Genomic DNA, 25,262 nt, shown 5'->3' with positions numbered 1-25,262 from the left:
TTGTCACTCATTGAATTTATTGACGTTTCATATTTTATTCAGTTTGTGAAACATTAAAATACAATCTATATACAGATTTACAACACTGAGGATACTTAAATATAATACACATATTACATATCTACAGCTAGCCACATGTACATCTATATAAAGCTGCAAGTCTCATCCATAGATATATATATACATGTATATATATTTATATATATTGATAAATATACTTACATATATAGATGGAATATATAGCTATAGACTTCTCTACATATATTTATAGAGATGTATCTATGCATATGTCTATAACTATACATCTTATCATCTATATATACACATATGTACATTTATAGATTTATATCCATAAATATAATATATATAGATAACTCTATATATAAATAATTATACTTATATATATATATATATATATTTAGCTATAGATGAGTTGTATAGCTATAGTCATCTCTAAATATATGTATAGATATTTAGATCTGAGTATATGTATAAATATCTATGTATAGATGTAAATCTATATATTGATATCTATACATATGCTTGTAGATACATATTAGTATTTATAATTAGTTATACTTGATATTTATGACTAGACATATGTCTATAGCAATACATCTCATCTACAGATATGTAGATATAAAACTTTATATAAATGTATACACTTGTAAATCTACATGTGGACATTTATATGTAGATATTTCTATAAACGATCAATATATAGATATATATTAATATATATCTATAGATGAGCTGTCTATAGATAGATATAGATTGATATCGAGCTAGATAAAGTATGTCTTCGACATAAGTTTGACGCAAACATAAGACTGATATTTTGTCACAGTTGTGCAAGTCGCGATGGTGTTGATAATGTTTGTTGTTCCTGTGTAGGCGAGGTGAAGCAGGAAGGCGGGGGCGTGTTCGGCGGGGGCGCACCTTATCAGCGGCGAGGCTCGCTGCAGCTGTGGCAGTTCCTGGTGGCGCTGCTGGACGACCCCGCCAACGCACATTTCATCGCCTGGACGGGCCGAGGCATGGAGTTCAAACTCATCGAGCCCGAAGAGGTACGTCCTGGTCATGTGACCCGTGTGTCTGCGGGCAGAGATGATGACTTCATTGATGTTTGCACATATAATTAGTGCGGTTGTTAGCGTCCTCCATTAGGCGGCCATTATGGGCGGATTAATAATTAATGTGCTCTTTTAGGAGGCTCAGCCCCTCCCCCCCCTCTTTATGAAAGATGTGTGTGGCGCCCCCCAGTGGCCAAAGTAACAGTTGTGTTGTCAGGTTGCTCGCCTGTGGGGGATGCAGAAGAATCGTCCGGCCATGAACTACGACAAGCTGAGTCGCTCGCTGCGCTATTACTACGAGAAAGGAATCATGCAGAAGGTAACGCTCGCTCACACGTCGCCCCTCCCACACGTGTCTAACCTGCCTTGCGTGGTGGTACAGGTGGCGGGCGAGCGCTACGTCTACAAGTTTGTGTGCGAGCCCGAGGCCCTCATCTCGCTGGCGTTCCCCGACAATCAGCGGCCAGGCTTGAAGGCGGAGTTTGAGCGCTACGTCAACGAGGAGGACACGGTGCCGCTGTCACACCTGGACGAGGGCACACCCTACAACCCCGCTGACGGCGCGGGAGCCCAGACCTACTCTAAAGGCTACATGTACTAAAGCCACGCCCCCTCGCTCTACCAAACATCTTCATACCCACAATGCACCTCTTGCACACGCCCTGCTCCACTTGTATATACAAATGATCTCATTAAGAAACTTCTGTCACATCAACATGACATGATTGCTTAGTAGTAATAATAAATACTCTGAATAATTATACCCAACAACATGTCCTCATTCTTAGCACACTAACACACAAAATGCTACTCGGAGCTAGCAGCTACACAACAGCTAAGCACACAAGTAACAATAAAACAGCACATTTCTGAATACAAACAACTATCAAATTATTACCGTTGCATATTACTTACACATAGAAAAGTCTATTAGGAAGTATTTAGTAACAAACATGTCCGCATCAAGCTTAACTTCGTGAAATATTGTGACCATGAGGTGTCACCAAAAACAACTGCCAATCCACTTCAACTTAAAAGACAAAATAGGTCCATTCTAGATGGTTAACAATAAATAGGTTTGTGTTTTTCATAACTACCATTGTTTTCTACTACAAATAGCAATGTAACGCAATGTTACTACTACAACAAAAACTACTTAAACAACACATACTTCAACAGATACTACAAAAACAACAACAATGTGTCCCGTGAAATACCGTCCGACCAGAACTCTCTAATAACTAAAGTTCCTTGGGTGAATAATGTAAACTCACTACACCGGTATATTTTAGCACTTTCATGGCGAGTTTACTGACAGCTATAAGTAAGAACTTTACACTACTTTATATTAGAAATGGCAACAGCGGCGAATGAATGTCCCATAACAAAAAGAAGAAGCTTATCTAGTACGGTGTCGGCACGGACTAAAAAAGGCGGACGCGCGCAATTTTTCAGGACTTATGCAGATCCCAAATACAGATCAGCAGGTACCAGAAGGTAAGAAAAGTTGCTTTTGCATAATATTGCGAAAACAAAATGCCAGATAATATGTCTTACCTTATACACACACACCATAATAATACTCATATGTTTAATGCGCAGACAATCCATCAAGCGGTGCGGCTTCATAGCTTACCAAAGTCGTACTAAAACATTTTGATAGATTTTTGAGCGCCGTGTGTAATTTTCTATATTTTCAATGGAACATATCAAATGTTGGTGTTGTTTACTTGAGTCATATTGCCATCATATTGCATTCTGCACGTATGTCTTATGTTTGACTGCCATCCACTGGTGACACTTATCATTACACCATGTACCAAATAAAATTGCTTCGAGGTCAGTAAGCAAAACCAGAATTATTACATACATTAGGCGCACCGAGTTATAAGGTGCACTGTCGAGTTTTGAGGAAAAACAAGGATTTAAAGTGCGCATTATAATCCAGAAAATACGGTAATCATAATATATAATAATAATAATACAAGTAACTATTAAAAAGGATATACACTTGTATTTTCATTACTGTACAATTGTTTACCATTGTACTGTAATTGGAAGGTAAATATAAAGTCAAACTGCTTGTGTGTTACATACATGGCCAATAGAGATGATTCTGATAAACAAAAAGGAAATAGAAAAACATGTTTCACTTAAATAAAAATTGAACATCTTCAAGTGGGTTTTCTTCTTCTAAATCGTTTTTTTGTGTGTGTTTCCGTCACGTCATCGCGGCATTCTTGCTCGTTGGCCTGTGTTGATGGGCTCGCATTGCCCCACCGGGTTGAAGCTGAAACATTACCACAATGGGACATTTGGCTTTGTCGTCGTATTTTTTGTGTTGCTTTGCAGTACTGCTCACTGGCGAGTCGCGAGTAGGGAGTGCGTCTGAACTTCCTGTGTGTAAAGATGACCGTCTCGCTCCCCGCCCACCCGGACAAAGATTGTGAATGAGTGAAAAGAGGGCTCACTGCATTCAGTGGATTCTACAGTTAAATAAACACACTCAGGTGCACAATGGTAGAAGAAAGAAAAGAAGGTACTTACACATCAGCGGCGTCTGAAGGCGCGTGAGATCCTCCAAGCGTTGGGTTCTTCATAACGGTTGTAGAGCGGCTCCAACTTCTGCAGCCGCTTCTGCCGACTGAGGCGTGTGGGGTCTGCCACGCGGTAGAAGGCGGGAGCAAACTCCACCAGCCAGCGCGGGTCGATGGTGGTCACCTCGCGCATGTACTCCTTGGTGGTCAGCACCAGCTCGTGGTACACCAGCCTGTCAGGCCACATGTTGGGTTGACATTCTTGCCACATGACCGGGGCGGCGACACCACTCACTCACCATTCGGGCTGGCGGTTGAAGAGCGTGCTGGAAGGGTGCAGGTACACCACCTGCTGGTCAATGAGGCTACGGTAGCCATCTTGGGGGTGCTTTCTGGCGGCGTTCCTGAAGAAACCGCTACAAATGGCCTTCTGGACACGCATGGTGGACTTGCCGCACGATATCAGGTCCAACTTGTGCCTTTGGAATAGTAATGTTACTTTTATGATGATGATGGTAATGATGATGATTAGAGATGTCCGATAATGGCTTTTTTGCCGATATTCCGATATTGTCCAACTCTTAATTACCAATTCCGATATCAACCGATACTGATATATACAGTTGTGGAATTAACACATTATTATGCCTAATTTTGTTGTGATGCCCCGCTGGATGCATTAAACAATGTAACAAGGTTTTCCAAAATAAATCAACTCAAGTTATGGAAGAAAATGCCAACATGGCACTGCCATATTTATTATTGAAGTCACAAAGTGCTTTTTTTTTTTTAACATGCCTCAAAACAGCAGCTTGGAATTTGGGACATGCTCTCCCTGAGAGGGCATGAGGAGGTTGAGGTGGGCGGGGTTGGGGAGTAGGGGGTAGCGGGGGGTGTATATTGTAGCGTCCCGGAAGAGTTAGTGCTGCAAGGGGTTCAGGGTATTTGTTCTGTTGTGTTACGGTGCGGATGTTCTCCCGAAATGTGTTTGTCATTCTTGTTCGGTGTGGATTCAGTGTGGCCTATATTTGTAACAGTGTTAAAGTTGTTTATACGGTCACTCTCAGTGTGACCTGTATGGCTGTTGACCAAGTTGACCAAGTATCGGCAGTCCGATATTATCGGACATCTCTAATGATGATGATGCTCACCTGTCCATGATGCTCATCATCTGCTTGCGGATGTCCTGCGCTCTCCTCAGCGAGCGGGCCTGGATGAAGTTCTCGTAGCACCAGGGGTTGGAGAACTTGTTGTTCTTCCACGAGTTGTAGGCGGCCAGCAGGGTGAGATGGTCGCCTTCGGGCTGGAAGAACTTGGCTTTCCTTTGGTCCGCTTGGACCTGCTTGTCCTGCAGTACCGAGACAAAGAGGACGAGGAAGCGGACTAAGTTGAAAGTGGGAACATGAGAGAACTGCCTCGCTACTTTTGGTATTACCTCCTATCTGGTCATGTGCTTCGCATGCTAATGTTAGCATGCTAAAGCCTACCAACGCATGCAAATATTTTATGCTCGCATTTTAGCTAATATTGTGTGTTTAAACTTAAAAATCATGGAATTTTGATATTTGGTGCATCTTTGCAAGAATACTAACTGTTCTCATGTTACATTAGCATGTGTTAGCATGCTAACATTTACTGCTAGCATTTAAACTAATTTTGCATGTTTAAACCTAAAAAAATATGAATTTGATACTTGGCACCATCTTAGAAGTATGCTTACTTTTCCTATATAGGCTATCAAACTGGCGTTTTATGCTAGTATTTTAGCTAATTTTATTAATTTGAACCAAAAAATTGTGGCTTTTGATACTTGTCGTCATGTCGCCATCTTAGAAATATGCTAACAGTTCCATTGTCAGCATGCTAAAATTTCATACTCGCATTTAACTAATTTTAATCATTTAAATCTAAAAATCATAGATTTTTACATACTTGGCGCCATCTTGCAAGTAGTAAACTGTTTCCATTTTAGCATGCCAACGTTTTATGTAGAGATGTCCGATAGTGGCTTTTTTGTCGATATCCGATATTGTCCAACTCTTAATTACAGATTCCGATATCAACCGATACCAATATATACAGTCGGGAATTTAACACATTATTATGCCTAATTTTGTTGTGATGCCCCGCTGGATGCATTAAACAATGTAACTTTACCATGAATTGATTAACGTGGACCCCGACTTAAACAAGTTGAAAAACTTATTCGGGTGTTACCATTTAGTGGTCAATTGTACGGAATATGTACTGTACTGTGCAATTTACTAATACAAGTTTCAATCAATCAATCAAAAACAAGGTTGTCCAAAATAAGAGAACAACTTCAACTCCAGTTATGGAAAAAAATGCCAACATGGCACTGCCATATTTATTATTGAAGTCACAAAGTGCATTATTTTTTTAACATGCCTCAAAACAGCTTGGAATTTGGGACATTTGGGGAGATAATCCTGATACCCACTACAACTATGGGAAATACTATACTTTGACTTTCATAAAGTGCGTTATTTTTTATTTTTTTTAAACATGCCTCAAAACAACAGCTACAAAAACAATGAAGGCACACAGCTTCAGTCCAGAGTATACTAGAGCACACTTGCCAACCTTGAGACCTCCGAATTCGGGAGATGGGGGCGGGGTTTGGTGGTAGCAGGGGTGTATATTGCAGCGTCCCGGAAGAGTTAGTGCTGCAAGGGGTTCTGGGTATTTGTTCTGTTGTGTTTATGTTGTGTTACGGTGCGGAAGTTCTCCCGAAATATGTTTGTCATTCTTGTTTGGTGTGGGTTCACAGTGTGGCGCATATTTGTAACAGTGTTAAAGTTGTTTATACCACCCTCAGTGTGACCTGTATGGCTGTTGATCAAGTATGCCTTGCATTCACTTATGTGTGTGTAAAAACCGCATATATATACGTTGTTCGTATGGAGGAAAAGCGGACGTGACGACAGGTTGTAGAGGACGCTAAAGGCAGTGCCTTTAAGGCACTCCCCCAATATTGTTGTCCGGGTGGAAATCGTGAGAAATTCGGGAGAATGGTTGCCCCGGGAGATTTTTGGGAGGGGCACTGAAATTCGTGAGTCTCCCAGGAAAATCGGGAGGGTTGGCAAGTATGCCGTACGTTCGTGTTTTACCGGATATGTACCGCTCCGTACAGCGGCGTTTTAAAAAGTCATTAATTTTACTTTTTGAAACCAATACCGATAATTTCCGATATTACATTTTAAAGCATTTATTATATTATCGGACATCTCTAGTTTTATGGTCAAGTTTTAGCTCATTTTAATAATTTAAACCTAATAATCATGGATTTTGATACTTGCAAGTACCGTAGTTAACTGTTCTCATGCTAATGTTAGCATGCTAACGTTTTATGCTAGCATTTTAGCTCATTGTATTCATTTAAACCTAAAAATGTTGGCGCCCTTTTTATCTGTCTTGGCCCTAAGATGAGGTGGTGACTTATTCAGGGTGTACCCTGTCTTCCACTCGAGGGGAGCTGGAATAGGCTCAAGCCGCCCGCTACCCTGAGAGGGACAGGCGGTAGAAAATGGATGCTGGAATGGACCATACTAACGTTTTATGCTAGTATTTTAGTAAATTTTAATTATTTAAACCTAAAAAAAAATCACAGATTTGGATACTTGGCGCCATCTTGTAAGTAGTAAACTGTTCCAATGTTAACATGCTAACGTTCAATGCTAAACTTTTAGCTAATTGTATTTGTTTAAACCTAAAAATCTTGGCACCATCTTAGAAGTATGCTAACGTTTTGTGCTGGTAATTTAGCACATTTTATTGTACTGAAACTAATTCCAATTTCGGCTTAACATTTTAGCAAATTTTATTCATTTAAAGATAAAAATCATGGATTTTGATACTCGGCGCCAGCTTGCGAGTACAGTAGTTTACTGTGCCCATGTTAACACGCTGACTTAGCAAGTTAGCATTCTATACCATCTTGCAAGTAAACTGTTCCCATGTTAACATGCTAACATTAGCACGCAAACATTTTAAACTAGTATTTTAGTTGATATTTTTCAATTTAAACCTTAAAATCACGGATTTTAATACTTGGCGTCACCTTGCAAGTAGTTAACTGTTCCCATGTTAATATGCTAATGTTAATATGCTAACATTTTATGCTAGAATTTTGGCTAATTATATTCATTTAAACTTAAAAAGCATGTCTTTTAATAGTTGCACCATCTTAGAAGTATTAACTTTTTCTATGTTATAGGCTCCAGCACCCCCCGCGACCACAAAAGGGACAAGCGGTAGAAAATGGATGGATGGGATCATGCCTAACATTTTATGCTAATATTTTTGCAAAATGTTTTTTATTTGAATAAAAAAAAATCATACTTGTCGCCATCTAGTAAGTATGCTAACTGTCCCCTTGTTAGCATGCTAAATTTAGCGTGTTATTTGGGTTTAGATCAGGGGATGCTGGTTGAGACACCTGTGATTACCGTATTTTTTGGACTATAAGTCGCTCCGGAGTATAAGTCGTACCGGCCGAAAATGCATAATAAAGAAGGAAAAAAACATATATAAGTCGCACTGGGGTAAGTCGCATTTTTTTGGGAAATGTATTTGATAAAACCCAACACCAAGAATAGACATTTGAAAGGCAATTTAAAATAAATAAAGAATAGTGAACAACAGGCTGACTAAGTGTACGTTATATGAGGCATAAATAACCAACTGAGAACGTGCCTGGTATGTTAACGTAACATATTATGGTAAGAGTCATTCAAATCACTATAACATATAGAACATGCTATACGTTTACCAAACAATCTGTCACTCCTAATCGCTAAATCCCATGAAATCTTATAAGTCTAGTCTCTTACGTGAATGAGCTAAATAATATTATTTGATATTTTACGGTAATGTGTTAATAATTTCACACATAAGTCGCTCCTGAGTATAAGTCGCACCCCTGGCCAAACTATGAAAAAAACTGCGAGTTATAGTCCGAAAAATACGGTATATAAATACATTTTAATTGAAAGTAAAAATGTCCTTTTGAGGGAAGGCAGCTGACCTTTGGCCTGTAGAAGACGTTCTGCACGGACAACATGGAGACGATGGTGAGCATCTCTTCACTGCAGCCCAGATGTACGGACATGATCAACATCTTACACAACATGGGCTCCAGAGGAAACTCTGCCATCTAGTGGACAACGACATCGCGACAGGCGTCAGCGGCAGTCCTCGTAAGAAAGGACGTTCTTTAGACGCGTCCACTCACCCTCCTGCCCAGTCGTGTGAGCAGACCCTCGTCATCCAGAGCTCCCAGAGTGTAGAGCTGCTCCATGGCTGTGATCAGCGTCTCCATGGGAGGGGCGTCCATGAAGTCGAAGGAGAGAAGGTCGTTGATGCCCATGGCCTGGTGGAGGACACGCAAACATCTAAGTACGTAGCGTCACAGTGTGTGTGTGTGTGTGTGTGTGTGTGTGTGTGTGTACCTTCAGGGAGAGCACCGTGCTGGCCAGGTTGGTCCTCTGGATCTCAGGCACGTTGGTGGTCAACATTTCATCCCTGTAGGCCCTCTCCGTGTAGAGGCGGTAACACTTCCCTGGACCTGTTCTGCCGGCTCGGCCCGCCCTCTGCTTGGCTTGAGCCTGCAGGCAACCACGTTTGACACTTGTAGTTACACACGTTGGCCACAAGCAGGGAACGCTTACCGGTACACTTCATTCTTAAAAGTGTCCACACAAAAAAAGAGCTATTTTTTGTAGCCTAGTGGACTTGAAAAAGAGCCTTTCACAAATTGTGGAAATGGACAACAATCAGCGACTAGAATATAATGTCTAACTTAACTACTTTTTAAACAGAGCTCCCATACTTGCACTCATCTCATTGTATGAATGTTTTCATTTCATATTCTGAGTTACGTACCAAAAATATGCAACAAAACCTAAAGTGATGCCAAAAAAAGAGTTGTTCAAAAGACTTGACTTGTTCGCAAAAAAGGTCCCACCTTGTCTTGTTTTTTGAAGCAGCAAATTTTTATACACGGAATTTTCATACACTGAATTCTTACACACAGAATTTTAAAAACACTGAATTTTTAAACACTAACTTTTTAAACACATAATATTTATACACTCAATTTTCACACTCTGAATTTTAAATACTGAATTTTTAAACACTGCATTTCTACACACAGAATTCTTACACACTGAATTTTTATAACGTATTTTTCGGACTTTAAGGCGAACTTAAAATCCTTTCATTTTGTCAAAACTCGACAGTGCGCCTTATAAGGCATGGAATAGTTTTGCTTGTGCTTACCAACCTCGAAGCTATTTTATTTGGTACATGGTGTAATGATAATCATGACCAGTAGATGGCAGTCAAACATAAGAGATACGCAAGGACTGCAATATGACTCAAGTAAACACCACCAAAATGTTAAATGTTCCATTGAGAATACAGAACATTACACATGGCGCTCAAAATTCTATCAAATGTTTAAGTACGACTTTGATAAGCTATGAAGCCGCACTGCTTGATGGATTGTACTGTGCACCAACATGTTATTATGGTGTGTGTATAAGGTAAGACGTATTATCTGGCATTTTGTTTCGCAATATTATGCAAAAGCAACTTTTTTTACCTTCTGATCTGTATTTGGGATCTGCATAAGTGTTGAAAATGTGCGCGGGTCCGCCTTTGTAGTTGGTGCCGACACCGTAGTCGATAAGCTTCTTCTTTTTTTTTATCTTCTTGTTATGAGACATTCATCTTCCGCTGTTGCCATTTCTAATATAAAGTAGTCTAAAGTTCTAACTTATATCTGTCAGTAAACTTGCCATGAAGGCGCTAAAACATACCGGTATAGTGAGTTTACATTATTCACCCAAGGAACTTTAGTTATTAGAGAGTTCTGGTCAGACGGTTTATCACGGGACACATTTCCAGCGTTGTTGTTGCACTAGTGAGCCACGGATGAGGAGATGCTGCTCCGTTATTGATTGAAGTAAAGTCTGAATGTCATTAAAACAGTTAGCTCCATCTTTTGACACTTCTTCCACTCCCGTCCTTGCACGCTACACCGCTACAACAAAGATGACGGGGAGAAGACGCTGCCGAAGGTGAGCCACGTAAATAAGACCGCCCCAATACGGCGCATCCTGAAGCGACTGTCACAAAGCGTCTTGAAAATGGTCTGTAAAACATCATCTATGCAACATTTTGACCAAAGAACCACCATTACATGTTATGTAGACCACAAGGAAGTGTTTTACATTTAGAAAAAAATTATAATATGACCCCTTTAATGCGCCCTATAATCCGGTGCGCTTTTTGTATGAAAATAGACCGGACTCGACCCGCTCATCTGCAGTGCGCCTTATAATCCGGTGGGCCCTATGGTCTGGAAAATACGGTACACTGAATTTTTTTTTACACTGAATTTTTAAACACACGCATTTTGCTGACATTTTTTTTTCTATTAAATTGTTGAGATAATTTGTTTAGTTCACAAAATGCCAACGCAAAAAATTCAGTTACAAACATTCAGTGTCAAAAAAAGCGTTCGTAATAAGACACAAATTAACCTCTATGTACAAGTTTTGATTAGACAGTTGATGTGCACTTGAGACAAATTCTGTTAGCTAAAATTACGCTGATTGGCCAAAATGTGCGGGGAAGTTGCGGACATTGGACAACGTTGCAAGGCCGTACGGGGGGATGTTGAAAAAAAGACAAACCTGTGAGATGGGCGTCACCACCAGCTGGTCGATGCCCGTCTTGGAGTTGTAAACGATCTGTTTGACAAAGCCCGGGTCCACCACGTAGTAGATGCCGTCGATGGTGAGCGACGTCTCTGCAATGTTTGTTGCTATGACGACCTGGCATTGCAGCCAAGAACAAGGTGATCATTTGTCCCCTGATTTGAAGGAACAACCCATGTCTTACCTTCCTGCTGCCGAGCGGTGCGGGGTCAAAGATCCTGGTCTGCATCTCGCTGGGCAGTGCCGAGTAAACGGGCAGAATGATGAGTTCAGGGACGTCGGGTCCGAGCGACTTCATGCGCTCGTAGAGGATCTCGCAGGCGGTGTCGATCTCTTCCTGTCCGGTCAGAAAGACCAGGACGTCACCTGGGGATACAAGAAACGTTAGAGGGGGGTGGGGGGGGAGACGCTGCAAACTGATTTTGGAAGCAAAGGTGATGAACCTGGAGGTTCTGTCAGGTGGATCTGCATGACGGTGATGAGGCTGGCATCCAGGTAGTCCGTCTCAGGTTCTCTGGCGTAGAGGACCTCCACTGGGAACGTTCTGCCTGGGATGGTGAAGATGGGCGCCTCAAAGAAGTACTGGGAGAACTTGACGGCATCCAGCGTGGCCGAAGACACGATCAGCTTCATGTCCTTGCGTTTCTGGACCGTCTAGAAGAGCATGTTGGTGAGAAGCCATGCACACACACGCACACGCACACACAGGTACCTTCTTGAGCAGACCAAAGAGGACGTCGGTGTGGATGGTCCTCTCGTGAGCCTCGTCCAGCATGATGATGGAATACTGGCTCATGTCGGCGTCAATCAGACATTCTCTCTGCAGCATTCCGTGCGTCATGTACTTGATGACCGTCTCCATGCTGGTGCAGTCCTCAAACCTGATGGTGTAGCCCACCTAGAAATGATAAGTCGCACCAAGGTTCTAATTCTAAAACTCGCAGACAAACACTTGAATGCATACTAGCCTATTGTATTAATCTACTCGCTCTACTGCCACCCGCTGGACACTTTAAGAACATTCCCACTCGCCTCCTGGCCCAGGCGACAGCCGTACTCCTCCGACACCCTCTTGGCCACAGACATGGCTGCCACGCGGCGAGGCTGCGTGCAGCCGATCTTTCCCCGGGCGCAGTATCCCGCCTCCGCCAGGTACTGCGTGATCTGCGTGGTCTTCCCGGAGCCCGTCTCTCCCACCACAATCAGGATCTGATTGTCGTGGACGGCCTGTCAAGACACCACGGAACTTACTGACCATGTGACAGTCCAAATACAAATGACAAAACACTCACTTGAAGTACTAAACTATATGCTTCTATAACACTCACTTAGTAGTCTGTTATGTACTTGGTAGGGCGCACAACCCAGTACATACTGGGTACATAATTGGTAGTGCGCACTACTTCATACAAACTTGATATAGATGCACTACCTAGCACTCACCTGGAAGTATGCAACTATTAAACTACATAGTTTAATCATGTACATGACTTAGTGGTCTAATATGTACTTGGTAGGGCGCACTACTTCATACAAACTTGGTATAGATGCACTACCTAGCACTCACCTGGAAGTATGCAACTATGACACTACATAGTTTAATCATGTACATGACTTAGTGGTCTGTTATGTACTTGGTAGGGCGCACTACTTCATACAAACTTGGTATAGGGTACACCACCTTGTACTCACCTGGAAGTATGTAACTACTACACTATGTTTGATAATGTAGTAGAATTTCTGACCTTTGACCTATATTTCTTGTCTTTTAAGAATGTCCGCTCATTTTCAATTCTCTTCTATTTTGTGCCATTGAATGGACCAGTTGTGGGACAAAAGTGAATATTAAGTCGTGCCAACCTGTCTACAGAATGTGTTGACTGTCTAAAGGATTCGAGTTGTTATGGAACAGATAGGGAAAACAAAACAATCGTGAAGCATTAGATAACAAACAATGACGCACAAGAGACATATAAAAAATGGCAGAAGACCGGAACTCGACAGTGATTTTGGCTTGTGTGTGTCTTGTTTGCTCCGGAGTAACATGTGGTCTGTCTGCACGGCCAACCTAATTCAACCTGTACTTCTGATAATGGGTAAATAAATTTGTTGTACTAAACTACTTTTGTTGCCTGTTTAAGCTTCGGACAATCCACTACACAAATTGGCGTCACGAACAGGATGGTTTAGAAGCTACAGGTCGACAGCCGCTCCCGCTCTCTCTGTCAGGCAGACAGTGTGCTGCACGCGCGCATCTAATACAAGGTAAGCAGTTTGCTTTAAAGTGTAAACATTTTCTGCCTGGAGAGAGCCGGATCGATAAGACTAATTGCTGAATCTATTTTTGATAAAAGATAGGTTTAGTCAGGTTCTCCAAAAACAACCTGGAATGGGGTAAATTATGGTTGGATTGAGTTGCTTTACATGTGATCATTTGTCTGTGTGTTTGTTGAAAACTTGTGATTTCTTGTTTTTAACATAAGGGGATTGTTGATAGAATTTTGGTGGTTTGGAGTGTAGAAGCATAGACGATGTGAGACGAAAAATTTCTTTTAACCTCTACATCCTCTGTCGTTGTTGGCAGAGGGTGCTTTTTTCTGCAAGTATATTAGGTTAGCCGGAGTTGGACACAGCAAAATTTAAGGCAAGGTTGGCTAACTGGTGTGACATTTGGCCCACACAAATTTATGACGTTTATGAAGGTCCTACGTATCTGTCTATGTGGAAACTGCAGCCGGGTAAAAAGCCTGATATAAGGTGATCGTTCAGTGACTCCGGTAAAGGAGATCAACTGAGCCAAGCTGTCACGAATTTGGAAATTTGCTGCAGTATAGATGGATAGAGTTAAGGGCTCCATATGGTAGAGCAGTGGTTCTCAAACTTTTTTTGTCATCCCCCACTTTGGACAAGGGGGAGTTTTCAAGCCCCACCTGCCCCCATCGCCCCAACAGAACGCTAATGCCAAGCTTAACATTTTCAAATGTATCGAACATCAAGTAACATCAAGTTTTATAAATTCAAACTCAATAACATAAAATAAAATCAAGTTCAATAATAAATAAAATAACTATGCAGCTGTGGTATAACTTGCATCAAGTTCAATATCAAATAAAATAACTTGCATCAATTCAATAATAAATAAAACAAAAGTGTTATAACTTGCATCAAGTTCAATAATAAATCAAAAAAAGTGTTATAACTTGCATCAAGTTCAATAATAAATCAAAAAAAGTGTTATAACTTGCATCAAGTTCAATAATAAATCAAATAAAAGTGTTATAACTTGCATCAAGTTCAATAATAAATCAAATAACTTGCATCAAGTTCAATAATAAATAAAACAAAAGTGTTATAACTTGCATCAAGTTCAATAATAAATCAAAAAAAGTGTTATAACTTGCATCAAGTTCAATAATAAATCAAATAAGTGTTATAACTTGCATCAAGTTCAATAATAAATAAAACAAAAGTGTTATAACTTGCATCAAGTTCAATAATAAATTAAAAAAAAGTGTTATAACTTGCATCAAGTTCAATAATAAATCAAATAAAAGTGTTATAACTTGCATCAAGTTCAATAATAAATCAAATAACTTGCATCAAGTTCAATAATAAATGAAAATAAAAGTGCTACTTTGCAATCTTTGCCAAAAAAAGGAGGACAGGGCAAGTGAACATGAGTTTTACAGTACTCCAGCATTAGTGGCTGCAATGAGCCTGTTTTGCACTGCACAGCTTTTCAAATCGGGGTTGCAGGCTCGACACTGCCACTGTTAAAACCTCATTGAATTCGGGGCTGAGCTGCCTTGACGCGAGTGCTTCCCGGTGAATGACACATTGTGTCCAATGCGCATTTGGCGCAACCCTCTTTATTAGAGCCTGCAGCTCGTTTCTTGACTTTGCCATGCGCGCCATCAGAGCAAAAGCCCACAGTTTTCCCATTTAAGGTCGTGTTCTTTGAGGAAACTGTCCATTATCTTGAACAGCTCATCAGCAGTGGCTCTATTTTTTATGTATTTGCAAAACAGCAAATCCTCGCACAGTGACTCGCCATTCACAAAGCTTCCGCTTAGCCCCGCCCCCATTAGTTACTGTTGCTGTCTGTCAAACTTTCGCTCCTACCTAGAAATGTAAAGCATACAGGAAAAATAAGTAATTTACATTTATCTATACAGCGGATTTCACAGACAGAATCACAAAGTGATTTCCAGTGTGTATAGAAAATGAAAGCATAGTAAAAAAAAAAATCAAAGAATATAATAATAAAAAAATAAAAAAAATCAAAGTGAAATTTCCTCCCGTTCCTCGCGCCCCACCTGTCATGTCTCTATTCCCCACCAGTGGGGCGCGCCCCACACTTTGAGAAACGCTGTGGTAGAGCCTTGGTGAAACTATATGGACTGACCAGACACGATGTACTGTAGGATTGGTGGGTGATTCCTGGTGATTCTACAGCGCCTTAGGCCGGTTATCCGTGTTGGTCAGGAAGGATAAGCAGGGTTTGCTCCGCTAAACGGGTTAATCGGCGTTATATGAGTAAGAATGACCTGCATGTGTGTGTTATGAGACGGCCGATTCCACAAAAGCACGCGTGCATTAGTTGTTTATATTGGTCCGGACCAGGGGGGCGTGGTTTGTGGGATAAAAATGTGTGTTTTTTAAATTTATATATATATATCTGCGTATTGTAATAACATTTGTGTAGCACCTGCAGGTTTTATCTGTGTTATTCCCCTCTTCTGAAAGGGAAGCATACCCCCCTCCTCCTCTCCTCCTCACCTCCCTCCCTCACGCTTTTTTCGCACCCCCGCTTCTTTTGCAAAAGTTGGGAAATTGTCTAAAATGTGTGTGCGTGTGAGAAAATAGACAAAGTTATGTACAGAAAACACATGAGTGAATGATCCATCCATATAATTATTTTCTTCCGCTTATCAAGAGGTTGGATCGCGGAGGCAGCAGCCTAAGCAGGGAAGCTCCCCCTCTTTGGCGCTGCGAGCGAATTCCAGTCATTTGGATTTGTTTTTAACTATACTGGTGATTGTGACTGTGCGATATTACAGTTGTTTTACACACTGAGATTTTGAGTACGGGAAAAAAGGCTCTTGCTCGCTGGTAAATTCTCTCTGTGTGAGTGACTGTGTGACGCATATAAAGAAAAGAAAAAAAAGGAGTCTCAGCTGGGAGACATTTTGAGATAAGAGTGTGTCAGAAGTGGCGAGGCTGTGTGAGTGTCAGCTGTACGAGGCATTGGGCCGAAGAGGTGTGACACTGTTAGCATAGCATTGAGCTAGGTTAGCATTAAGCTAGGTTAGCATTGAGTTAGCATAGCATTGGATTAGTTTAGCATTGAGCTAGGTTTAAAGAATAAATAAATAAATAAATAAAAAACTATATATAAATATATATAGTGGACAGCTGTACTTGATCTGAAGAGAAGGCTGACAGGTTGGTTTTGATAATAGGAAAAATAAAATATACTGTATATGAATAAATAAACATTTAAATATCAACACATACATTTGGACTGGGACATTGAAACATTGTTAAATTCATTAGTCATTAATTATGTGTGTAATATACTGTATTGAACAGCCTTGCTGCTTATCTGATCCATCCAGTTCCTGTGTGGAAGTTGAGACAAACACACACGCACGAACATCATAAAGTAGGACACATTGTAACTTTGAATTAATAGTTCTACAACAAATAAATTAATAATATTGAATTTAAATTTGATAAAGATAAATTGATTATACATTGACATTTTATAAATGGAAACAAAATAGAAAAATATTACAAGGAGAATAAAAATAGAACAGTAAAATAAGAGAAACTAGGCATTAACGACCATGATGTAAAAAAGTATTGCACTGTTATTGTTTTGCATTCCTTGTCATCCTAGCCCCCCCAAAGAGGAGTTGTACAGTCTAATGATGTATGAGACAAAGGATTTTTTATAGGCTAAACCAGTAGTTCTCAAAGGACGATATGGTGTTTCCGCCCGGACAAAAAAGGGGGGTACTTGAAGGTATGCCAAGGGGTACCTGCGATTTTAAATATTTTAAAATAGCGACAATTCAAAATCCTTTATAAATATAATTATAGAAGAATAATTCTTCAACAAAATAAATATTTAGAATTAAGTTCACGAGCCCAGATGGATCTCTATTACAATATCCAAAGAAGGTTGATGATTGATTATATGTATAGAAATCTTTATTATAATTTAATCACTTGTTTAATTTTTAAAACGTTTTAGTTATTCTTATATTTTTTTGTCCAAATAAGTCAAGTAAGACAACAACAAATGAGCAATATGGTGCACTGTTATACAATTTAATAAATCAGAAAATGATGACATTATGCTGTATTTTATTTTTTATTTTACTGGGAAAAAAGGTTGAAAACCACTGCCCTAAATCATATCTAAAGCTAAAATTATTTTATAAGTGAAGTGAAGTGAAGTGAATTAAATTTATATAGCGCTTTTTCTCAAGTGACTCAAAGCGCTTTACATAGTGAAACCCAATATCTAAGTTACATTCAAACCAGTGTGGGTGGCACTGGGAGCAGGTGGGTAAAGTGTCTTGCCCAAGGACACAACGGCAGTGACTAGGATGGCGGAAGCGGGGATCGAACCTGCAACCCTCAAGTTGCTGGCACGGCTGCTCTACCAACCGAGCTATACCGCCCCAATAAGACTGATTATTTTGGATTATTGTGTTTGTATTGTGAGAGAAGGAGAGAATGTGACAGAGAGAGGAAGAGAGAGCAGGTGAAAAAACAGATTGAGGGTGAAGAGGATGGTTTGAGTAAATATGGGAAAAGGATGTTTATAACCTTACGTTATGTGAATGGTTTCTAGGAGAACAGAAAATAGAAACATTGTGTGAAGTGTAAGGAAGAGATGGATACAGGATGTTGTTTGGAAAGGAAAACGAAAGTGAAGAAAAGATGAGAAAGTGACAAATGAAGGTATTCGTAAATGGTATGCTGTTGATTGTGGTTAGCTGCAAGTTTGTTTAATTGTTTGTTTGTTTAGTTGTTTGAGTGAAAGGGGAAGAAAACAATAGGAATAATTACATGCAAAATAGAATAAAACTATGAGTGCGATAGATAATGAATGAATAAATGAAATAAGTTTATTTTGGTCATATAATCAACCATCAACCAATTTGTGTGAGCAGTTTAACAGTAAATTAGACATATTAACAATCATACACATTTACACACAGAAAAGACAAGAAAAAAGAATGACCGAAAAAAAGAATAGGCGGAAGCCAAAGCTTATATTGGCCTATGATATACATTTACTGAACATTAAATTACCTGGAACATCAACGTTAAAAGATGAAAGTAATTGTTACTATATTTTATAATGTTCAAAAAACTTTACTTTTCAAGGGTCTCTTAAACCATAACAAAAAACTACATGTGTTCAGCTCATCACGGAGGATGGTACATCATTTAACTCCTAAAACTGAAATACATTTGTGTTTTTATTTTATTTTACTTGACCTATTTCAAAAATCAATATCCCCCGTAAATGATAGTTTTCTCCTCATAATGTAAATAAGCTAAGAATACAAACTGGAAGGCTGTTGTTCTTTACTCTGAAACATAATTGCCATTGTTTAAAATTAATTTATCTGAACATTTAACACATTATGACTTATAAAAATGGATTGGTATGATCATAATAATAATGCTTTGTGTATTATTGAAATGAGCCTTTTTAGTTTAAGTATTGGGTCTATATTTCTTCTATAAACATTTCCCCAAACTTCAAAACAATATTACATATGGAATAAATAAATGAATAATATAACATGTGCAGACATTGCTTATTCAGCATGTGTTTAACTTTATACCGAATAGCAATGGATTTGGATATTTTTCTTTAATATGTTCAATATGCGGCTTCCAACATATTAATGATCAATTACTATTCTCAAGAATGTAGTTCATATACTCTGTCAATTTCCACTTGATTCAACTTTAATTTTTGTTTCACAATTTGACTTTGCACCCTGGACAGGTCGCCACCTCATCACAGGGCCAACACAGATAGATAGACAGACAACATTCACACACTACGGCAAATTTAGTCTTATTAATTTCTACATATTGAGATCTATTACTTAAAATAACTACTTAACCACTGTTGTGAAACACTTTTAATTTATGGGAGGATTGGGATAGGATTGAGGAAGATGTCTGCTGTGGTGGTGGTTAGTTTGGAAATTAATTAAAAAGTAACTTTAAAGTGCAGTCTGACATTTTAGTTTGGAGTAATTTATATTTTTATTTAGATATTGCAGTACACCATACTTCTGGATGTTGAGCTAGAAGAGGATAATGGCATGACAGAATAAAGTTAGAGTTAAAGTTGGGGTGCCAGTGATTGTCACACACACACTGGGTGTGGTGGAATTTGTCCTCTGCATTTGGCCCATCCCCGTGATCGCCCCCGGGAGGTGGGGGGAGCAGTGGGCAGCAGCGGTGCCGCGCCCGGGAATCAATTTTGGTGATTTGGCTCCCAAATTTTTTGTAGTCTTTGATGTGACTCGACCGGGGTTTTGAGCTTGCGACCTGCCGATCTCAGGGCGGACACTCTAACCACTAGGCCACTGAGATGAAGGAGGCAAACCAAATCTCAACAGCTGTCAAGTTAGCTATAGATTTTGAGAGTATAATGCGAATAACTATAACTTTACAACTGTTTGGTGTGAATAGTGTTGAATAATAATTACAAATAACAGCCTACATTAATAATTAGAATAAGAGCCGATATGTAAAGTGTTAAAAAGAGGAGAAGTGTGATTAAGCCTGGCGCTTAGAGCATGGCCTTGTGTGTTTGTTGTGACTAGGTTGGATAACCAGTCGGAGACAGGCAAGGCAAGGCGGGGCAGCTTTGTTTGTGTGGCGTTTTTCATGCAACAAAGTGAAATGAAAGAAAATAAAAGCAAAATTAAAATGCAGACAATAAAAATAAACACAGTGCGGACGTTAAAAGTTAAAAGATTAAAAGATTTAGCTGAAAGATAAGGAGAAACCTGAATAAAAACATTCTTTTGTTTTGGAGAATATCACGTACAGCGGGAGGTCAGAGTGCAAGCATGACAGCTTGCTCGCGCCTTCTGATGGACAAATGATAGTTTAAATTAACTTATAGATAATCTTTAAGTGAATTAAAAGGGTACTTAAATACACATGAAGTAGTACGTATAATCTTTGAATTAAGGTTATTGATTAGCAATTAATAGGATAGTTAAGACTGTAATTTTAAAACGTAATATGCAAATTGAACTAACCGAGAGGATATGAAAACGATGGGTGTACATGTTTTGAGTTCCAAATTCTGGAGGAAAAAACCTCAACAAAACGTAAAACCATACAGACGGTCTTGGGTGGTAGCCACGGTTGTGCTGGGTCAAGCGAGGGTGGAGGGGATATGCAGCAGGGGGACTGCCAATCTGAACAGGACAAGCTCCAGGGTTGTAGCCAGAACATGCTCACAAAAAGTACGGGTGTGACGGCAGGACGAACGGCGGGATACAAACGGACCCCTGCTGGACATGGGTGTCAACGGACAATGTTCAGCACAATCTTTGAAGCATTCCTTTGTGGTCAACCTGCACACACCTTGTAATGACCTGCTTACGAACTGTGCCCGACAATTCAATGCTGCACAGAGGGAACTTCCTGATGTTGCCTGACAGCACGACATCAGCTGACAACTACTGGGGACGCCTCCCAGGAACGAGTGGAAGACGGGGACTGCTCCAACTGTCCTAGCACTGGCTGACTGAGGTGCGTCCGTGTGCCCTGCCACCCAAACCGCCAAAGTGTATGATCACCAATTAGACGACTCATAATAGGAGCCTTTTGACTCTTATATATGGTGGGACTCAAGGTATGGCCGCTCATGTGAACTATCCTTACAACAATTAGAATGGTGTAAGATGGACAACTAATGACCCACATTGTTCCCTCTGTCCTGCCTACGAAACCAAAAATTTAGGTCAAATGATAAAACAGGGCGTAGCTGCCGCTGATTGAACCGATACGCTAATACCACATTTTCAATTATTTCGGTTGTCTGTTAAAAACATAGCTATTGGTTGCAATTTGGACATTCCTGCTGTAGGCTATAAAGAGCTAGCAGCTACACAACAGCTGAGCTAAAACAAACTTTAAGCATATCAAATAATTGTAGTTGCTTATTACATACACAAAGTCGCAGAGAGACAGAAGTCTGTAGAAAGTAATCAGTAACAAACGTGTCCGCATTATTAAACTTTCTACCACAGGAAACATACTGAACAAATACAGCAGTTACTGTCAGACTCTAATCTGGGATACCTTGTCTATCAGAGACATGGTTAAAACCCACAACACCTTTCGTTCTAATTAATGTCACGGGGGACAAGATTACAGAAAAGACAGATCGAGTGACAAAGGGGGGAGGAATTATGATTTATGAAAGGGAAAACATTAAAAGTAGATCAATTTGAGTATGTTGAAATTAAAATCACATTTTCCTCAGAAATGTATTTCAAGGTAATTGTAGTATACCGACCGACCACAGCTAAAGACATTTTTCTTCATTCATTTTCAGACATCCTCAAACAGCATAGTATGAAAGAAGTAACATCATGGGGGACGTTAATCTGGACTGGTTAAATAAAACACGTAGAAAGAAACTTAAGGATATTATAAACGGCTTCTACATGATACAAATGATAAGCAGCCCTACTAGAATTACAATTGGATGACAAAAATCAAAGAGAACATCTGTAAATACACGAATACAAAACCAGAAAGAAGAGTGCTAAAATAAAAATACCATTGGATTCTAATAAAGACATGAGGACTCAGCTCTCATAAGAGCAATTATAACAGGTCTAAATACAGATCGTATGATTTAAAAGTTTGGAGGAACAAAGTTACAATGTTTATGCGGAAGTCTAAGGCTGACTTTCACTTAGAATTAATCAAAGCTGCAAAAGGGAACATTAGAAAGTTATGGAAAACCAGATACAAACTTACGGAAAGAGAGCAAACAAGAAACAACACTATAACATTAAATATCAATGGCGCTACTATCGCAGACAGTCTGGACATAAGTAATAATTTTAATGAACATTTCATCCAGTCTGTACAAACCCTGAATAAAAAATCCCTCAAAATCAGTGCAAATAATTGTCATTTATTCAGGATGGACTAATTTTAGAATTAACAAATAAAACAAAGTTAAACAAAATCTTCACTGCATTATCAGACTCACGATCTAGAGATATATATACGGGTTGGACACTATCTTCCTAAAAACATAAGGATTGTATTATTGCTCGTATAACAACGATTGATAAATAAATCAATAACGGAAAACACTTTCCCTACCACGTCGAGAAACTGCTACTATAATTAAATCCATAAAGCAGGAAATAAAGAAGACCAGAACATGTACAGACCAATTAGCCTTCTCCATGTTATAACAAAAGGAATAGAAAATTTGAAATTAAAAAGTGGCTTTGGAGCAATCAAGGCTGCTCACATGGTCGCTAAGATGGGCATTGTGTTGACACATCAACTTAATGTGTAGTATATTTATCCATGAGAGCATTTTGTTGTAAATTGTGAGGTATGGCTGTTAAAATCTTGGTTGTTTTCACGAATGATGACAGATGTGAACAAGAGCATGTATTGTCTTTGTGTGATGATGTAAATAAGGTGTGGTTGTATTGTATGGTAAGTATGTGTCCATGAAGGGGCATTTGGTGACTTTTCTTATAATTGATTACATGCTACAGTATGATTATTTTTGATTAATTATTGATTATTATGAATGTATATATTTATTATGATTAATTAGTGTCATAATTTTATTGCTTGATTTTTGGATCCCTTTAATTTAGGTAGCCAGGCATGCAGATGGAAAGTAGCTATTTAGATATAATCTGGTACAGAACATATCTGTTTCTGAACTTAATGTTTCTGTGCATTGTCCCATCATAGATAGACTAAATTAAATACAACTATTTAGTGAATTATTGAGGCCACAATAATTCACTAGGTGTTGTAAAATATCAAAGTACTATTGCAAAAGCGAACAGTGACCTCAAACATGACCTGTTCTTGCTGCGCTTGACTATCAGCTGTCTTTTCTTTTTCTTGGATGTTTCTGAAACTACTAATACTACTACTACTATTACTATTACTACGACTAACACTGTCCCTGTGAGAGGGACAGAGGAGGGAGGTGAGTTTGGATTGGGTCAAGTTTGAGCGTGTTGAGGTTTTTATTTAATCAATATGATCAATCCGGTACAAGGATAAAGGAACGTAATGATTTAGATTGACAATTGCAGTGGTTGGCGAAAGCAACCCCAACCTCAAAGGAGGGTGCCGATTCAGTAATTAAATGTTTTGTGAATGATCTAATATCCCGACATGGTTTCCCCAAAAAGATTAGGTCAAACAACGGCACCTATTTTAAGAAAACAGGTTAATCTTCTTCAGTCACAAGATCAGCACTTCTCAGGACCAGCAGCTTCCTAGGAAGGTGGAAAGACCATGAGACCAAAATGGTAAGTTTGCAAAATGTAGAATTTGTGTGCCAGTTCCTCTGTGCAGATTTGAGGATGAAAGCAGCCACTCCAGATTCCCTTGCACTCGCTAAGAGGGGCACGGTCAAAGCCGATCCAGGACCAACACCCAATACCTGACTGGAAGGAACCGAGAGGAGAGACTACACCTTGCCAGCGATGACGAGAACAACTAAGGTTGCCAGCAAATGTGTCCACCAGGACTCCTGCAGCTGTGGAAAGAAGTGTCGGGAGTGCCGAAGCAGCGAGGAGGCCTGAAGCAAGCCGAGGGCCTGGAACAAAGCCCCACGCCCCATACTCTGCCCCCGCCTTCCCCAAAGCCCCCACAGCTCCAACTTTTTCTCAGCTTTTCCCCAATTTCGGCCAGCACGCACCGGCCACTGAACAGTCTGCCCAATGGACTGAACCACACCCCTTAAAGAGACAGAGACAGACTGTTTGAGTGGATCTCTTTCTTCACCAAGGCAGCCAAAAGCCCAACGAGGTGTCGGCAGGCCACCAGCCTGAGGCACCACCGAGCCATCTATACGAGCACTAATCGGACATGGACTCATACGAAATTCAGTTGTGTGTTCAAAATCAATTGATAATTAACAATATTGGTAACTACATTCATTGCAAATGCCGGGAAAAATATTTTTGCAAATGTCTTACAGTCATAAGTCTATATACATTCATCTATTTATGTTCAATGATGTTCATGATCAAAGTATTTGTTATTCCTTTACTAAATCAAAGGGTAGGCCACTAATTGTGTTCTGTGAGATGGTTTTACTGCAGGCTGGTAACAGCGATCGCTCTGAAGGAGGGTCATAGACGGAATTTTTGCCTCGTATAAAAACATTGAGGTTTTTGCCTCTATCTGTGGTAGAGATTAGTGGTCTACATCAGAAATTGTTTTGGTCCAGGGTCTTAAGACCCTGGAAGGCGGGTATGTAGTAGAATTTCTGACCTTTGACCTATATTTCTTGTCTTTTAAGAATGTCCGCTCATTTTCAATTCTCTTCTATTTTGTGCCATTGAATGGACCAGTTGTGGGACAAAAGTGAATATTAAGTCGTGCCAACCTGTCTACAGAATGTGTTGACTGTCTAAAGGATTCGAGTTGTTATGGAACAGATAGGGAAAACAAAACAATCGTGACGCATTAGATAACAAACAATGACGCACAAGAGACATATAAAAAATGGCAGAAGACCGGAACTCGACAGTGATTTTGGCTTGTGTGTGTCTTGTTTTCTCCGGAGTAACATGTGGTCTGTCTGCACGGCCAACTTAATTCAACCTGCACTTCTG

At 39.8% G+C, this 25,262-nt stretch overlaps 2 protein-coding genes across 7 annotated transcripts in view; one reads left to right on the top strand and one right to left on the bottom strand.

The window, feature by feature from the left end:
• The window catches only part of etv4 (ETS variant transcription factor 4), a 167,842-nt gene extending 165,987 nt beyond the window's left edge, over window positions 1-1,855 (top strand). For 4 of the 6 annotated variants that reach the window (XM_062056923.1, XM_062056922.1, XM_062056925.1 and 1 more), the window contains 3 exons: window positions 895-1,067; window positions 1,291-1,392; window positions 1,456-1,854. In XM_062056923.1, coding sequence (XP_061912907.1) covers window positions 895-1,067; window positions 1,291-1,392; window positions 1,456-1,674 — 494 coding nt within the window. In that variant the 3' untranslated portion in view covers window positions 1,675-1,854. Of the gene's footprint in view, window positions 1-894; window positions 1,068-1,290; window positions 1,393-1,455 lie in introns of all 6 variants that reach the window. The other 2 variants (XM_062056920.1, XM_062056921.1) reach the window with 1 other exon arrangement.
• Window positions 450-25,262, bottom strand: part of LOC133656097 (ATP-dependent RNA helicase DHX8-like) — a 34,913-nt gene continuing 10,100 nt past the window's right edge. Inside the window, exons 13-24 of the mRNA XM_062056915.1 lie at window positions 12,388-12,582; window positions 12,068-12,253; window positions 11,799-12,009; window positions 11,540-11,721; window positions 11,332-11,472; window positions 9,082-9,237; window positions 8,865-9,002; window positions 8,658-8,786; window positions 4,762-4,958; window positions 3,910-4,089; window positions 3,621-3,843; window positions 450-1,095 (exon numbers count right to left, since the gene is read on the bottom strand). Of these exons, the coding sequence (XP_061912899.1) occupies window positions 3,624-3,843; window positions 3,910-4,089; window positions 4,762-4,958; window positions 8,658-8,786; window positions 8,865-9,002; window positions 9,082-9,237; window positions 11,332-11,472; window positions 11,540-11,721; window positions 11,799-12,009; window positions 12,068-12,253; window positions 12,388-12,582 (1,935 nt within the window). The 3' untranslated portion in view covers window positions 450-1,095; window positions 3,621-3,623. The remainder of the gene's footprint in view (window positions 1,096-3,620; window positions 3,844-3,909; window positions 4,090-4,761; window positions 4,959-8,657; window positions 8,787-8,864; window positions 9,003-9,081; window positions 9,238-11,331; window positions 11,473-11,539; window positions 11,722-11,798; window positions 12,010-12,067; window positions 12,254-12,387; window positions 12,583-25,262) is intronic.

Source organism: Entelurus aequoreus, linkage group LG08 (assembly GCF_033978785.1).
Source record: "Entelurus aequoreus isolate RoL-2023_Sb linkage group LG08, RoL_Eaeq_v1.1, whole genome shotgun sequence".
NCBI lineage: Eukaryota > Metazoa > Chordata > Actinopteri > Syngnathiformes > Syngnathidae > Entelurus > Entelurus aequoreus.
The sequence above is the reverse complement of the archived record's forward strand: the minus strand, read 5'-3'. Positions and strand labels throughout refer to the sequence as shown.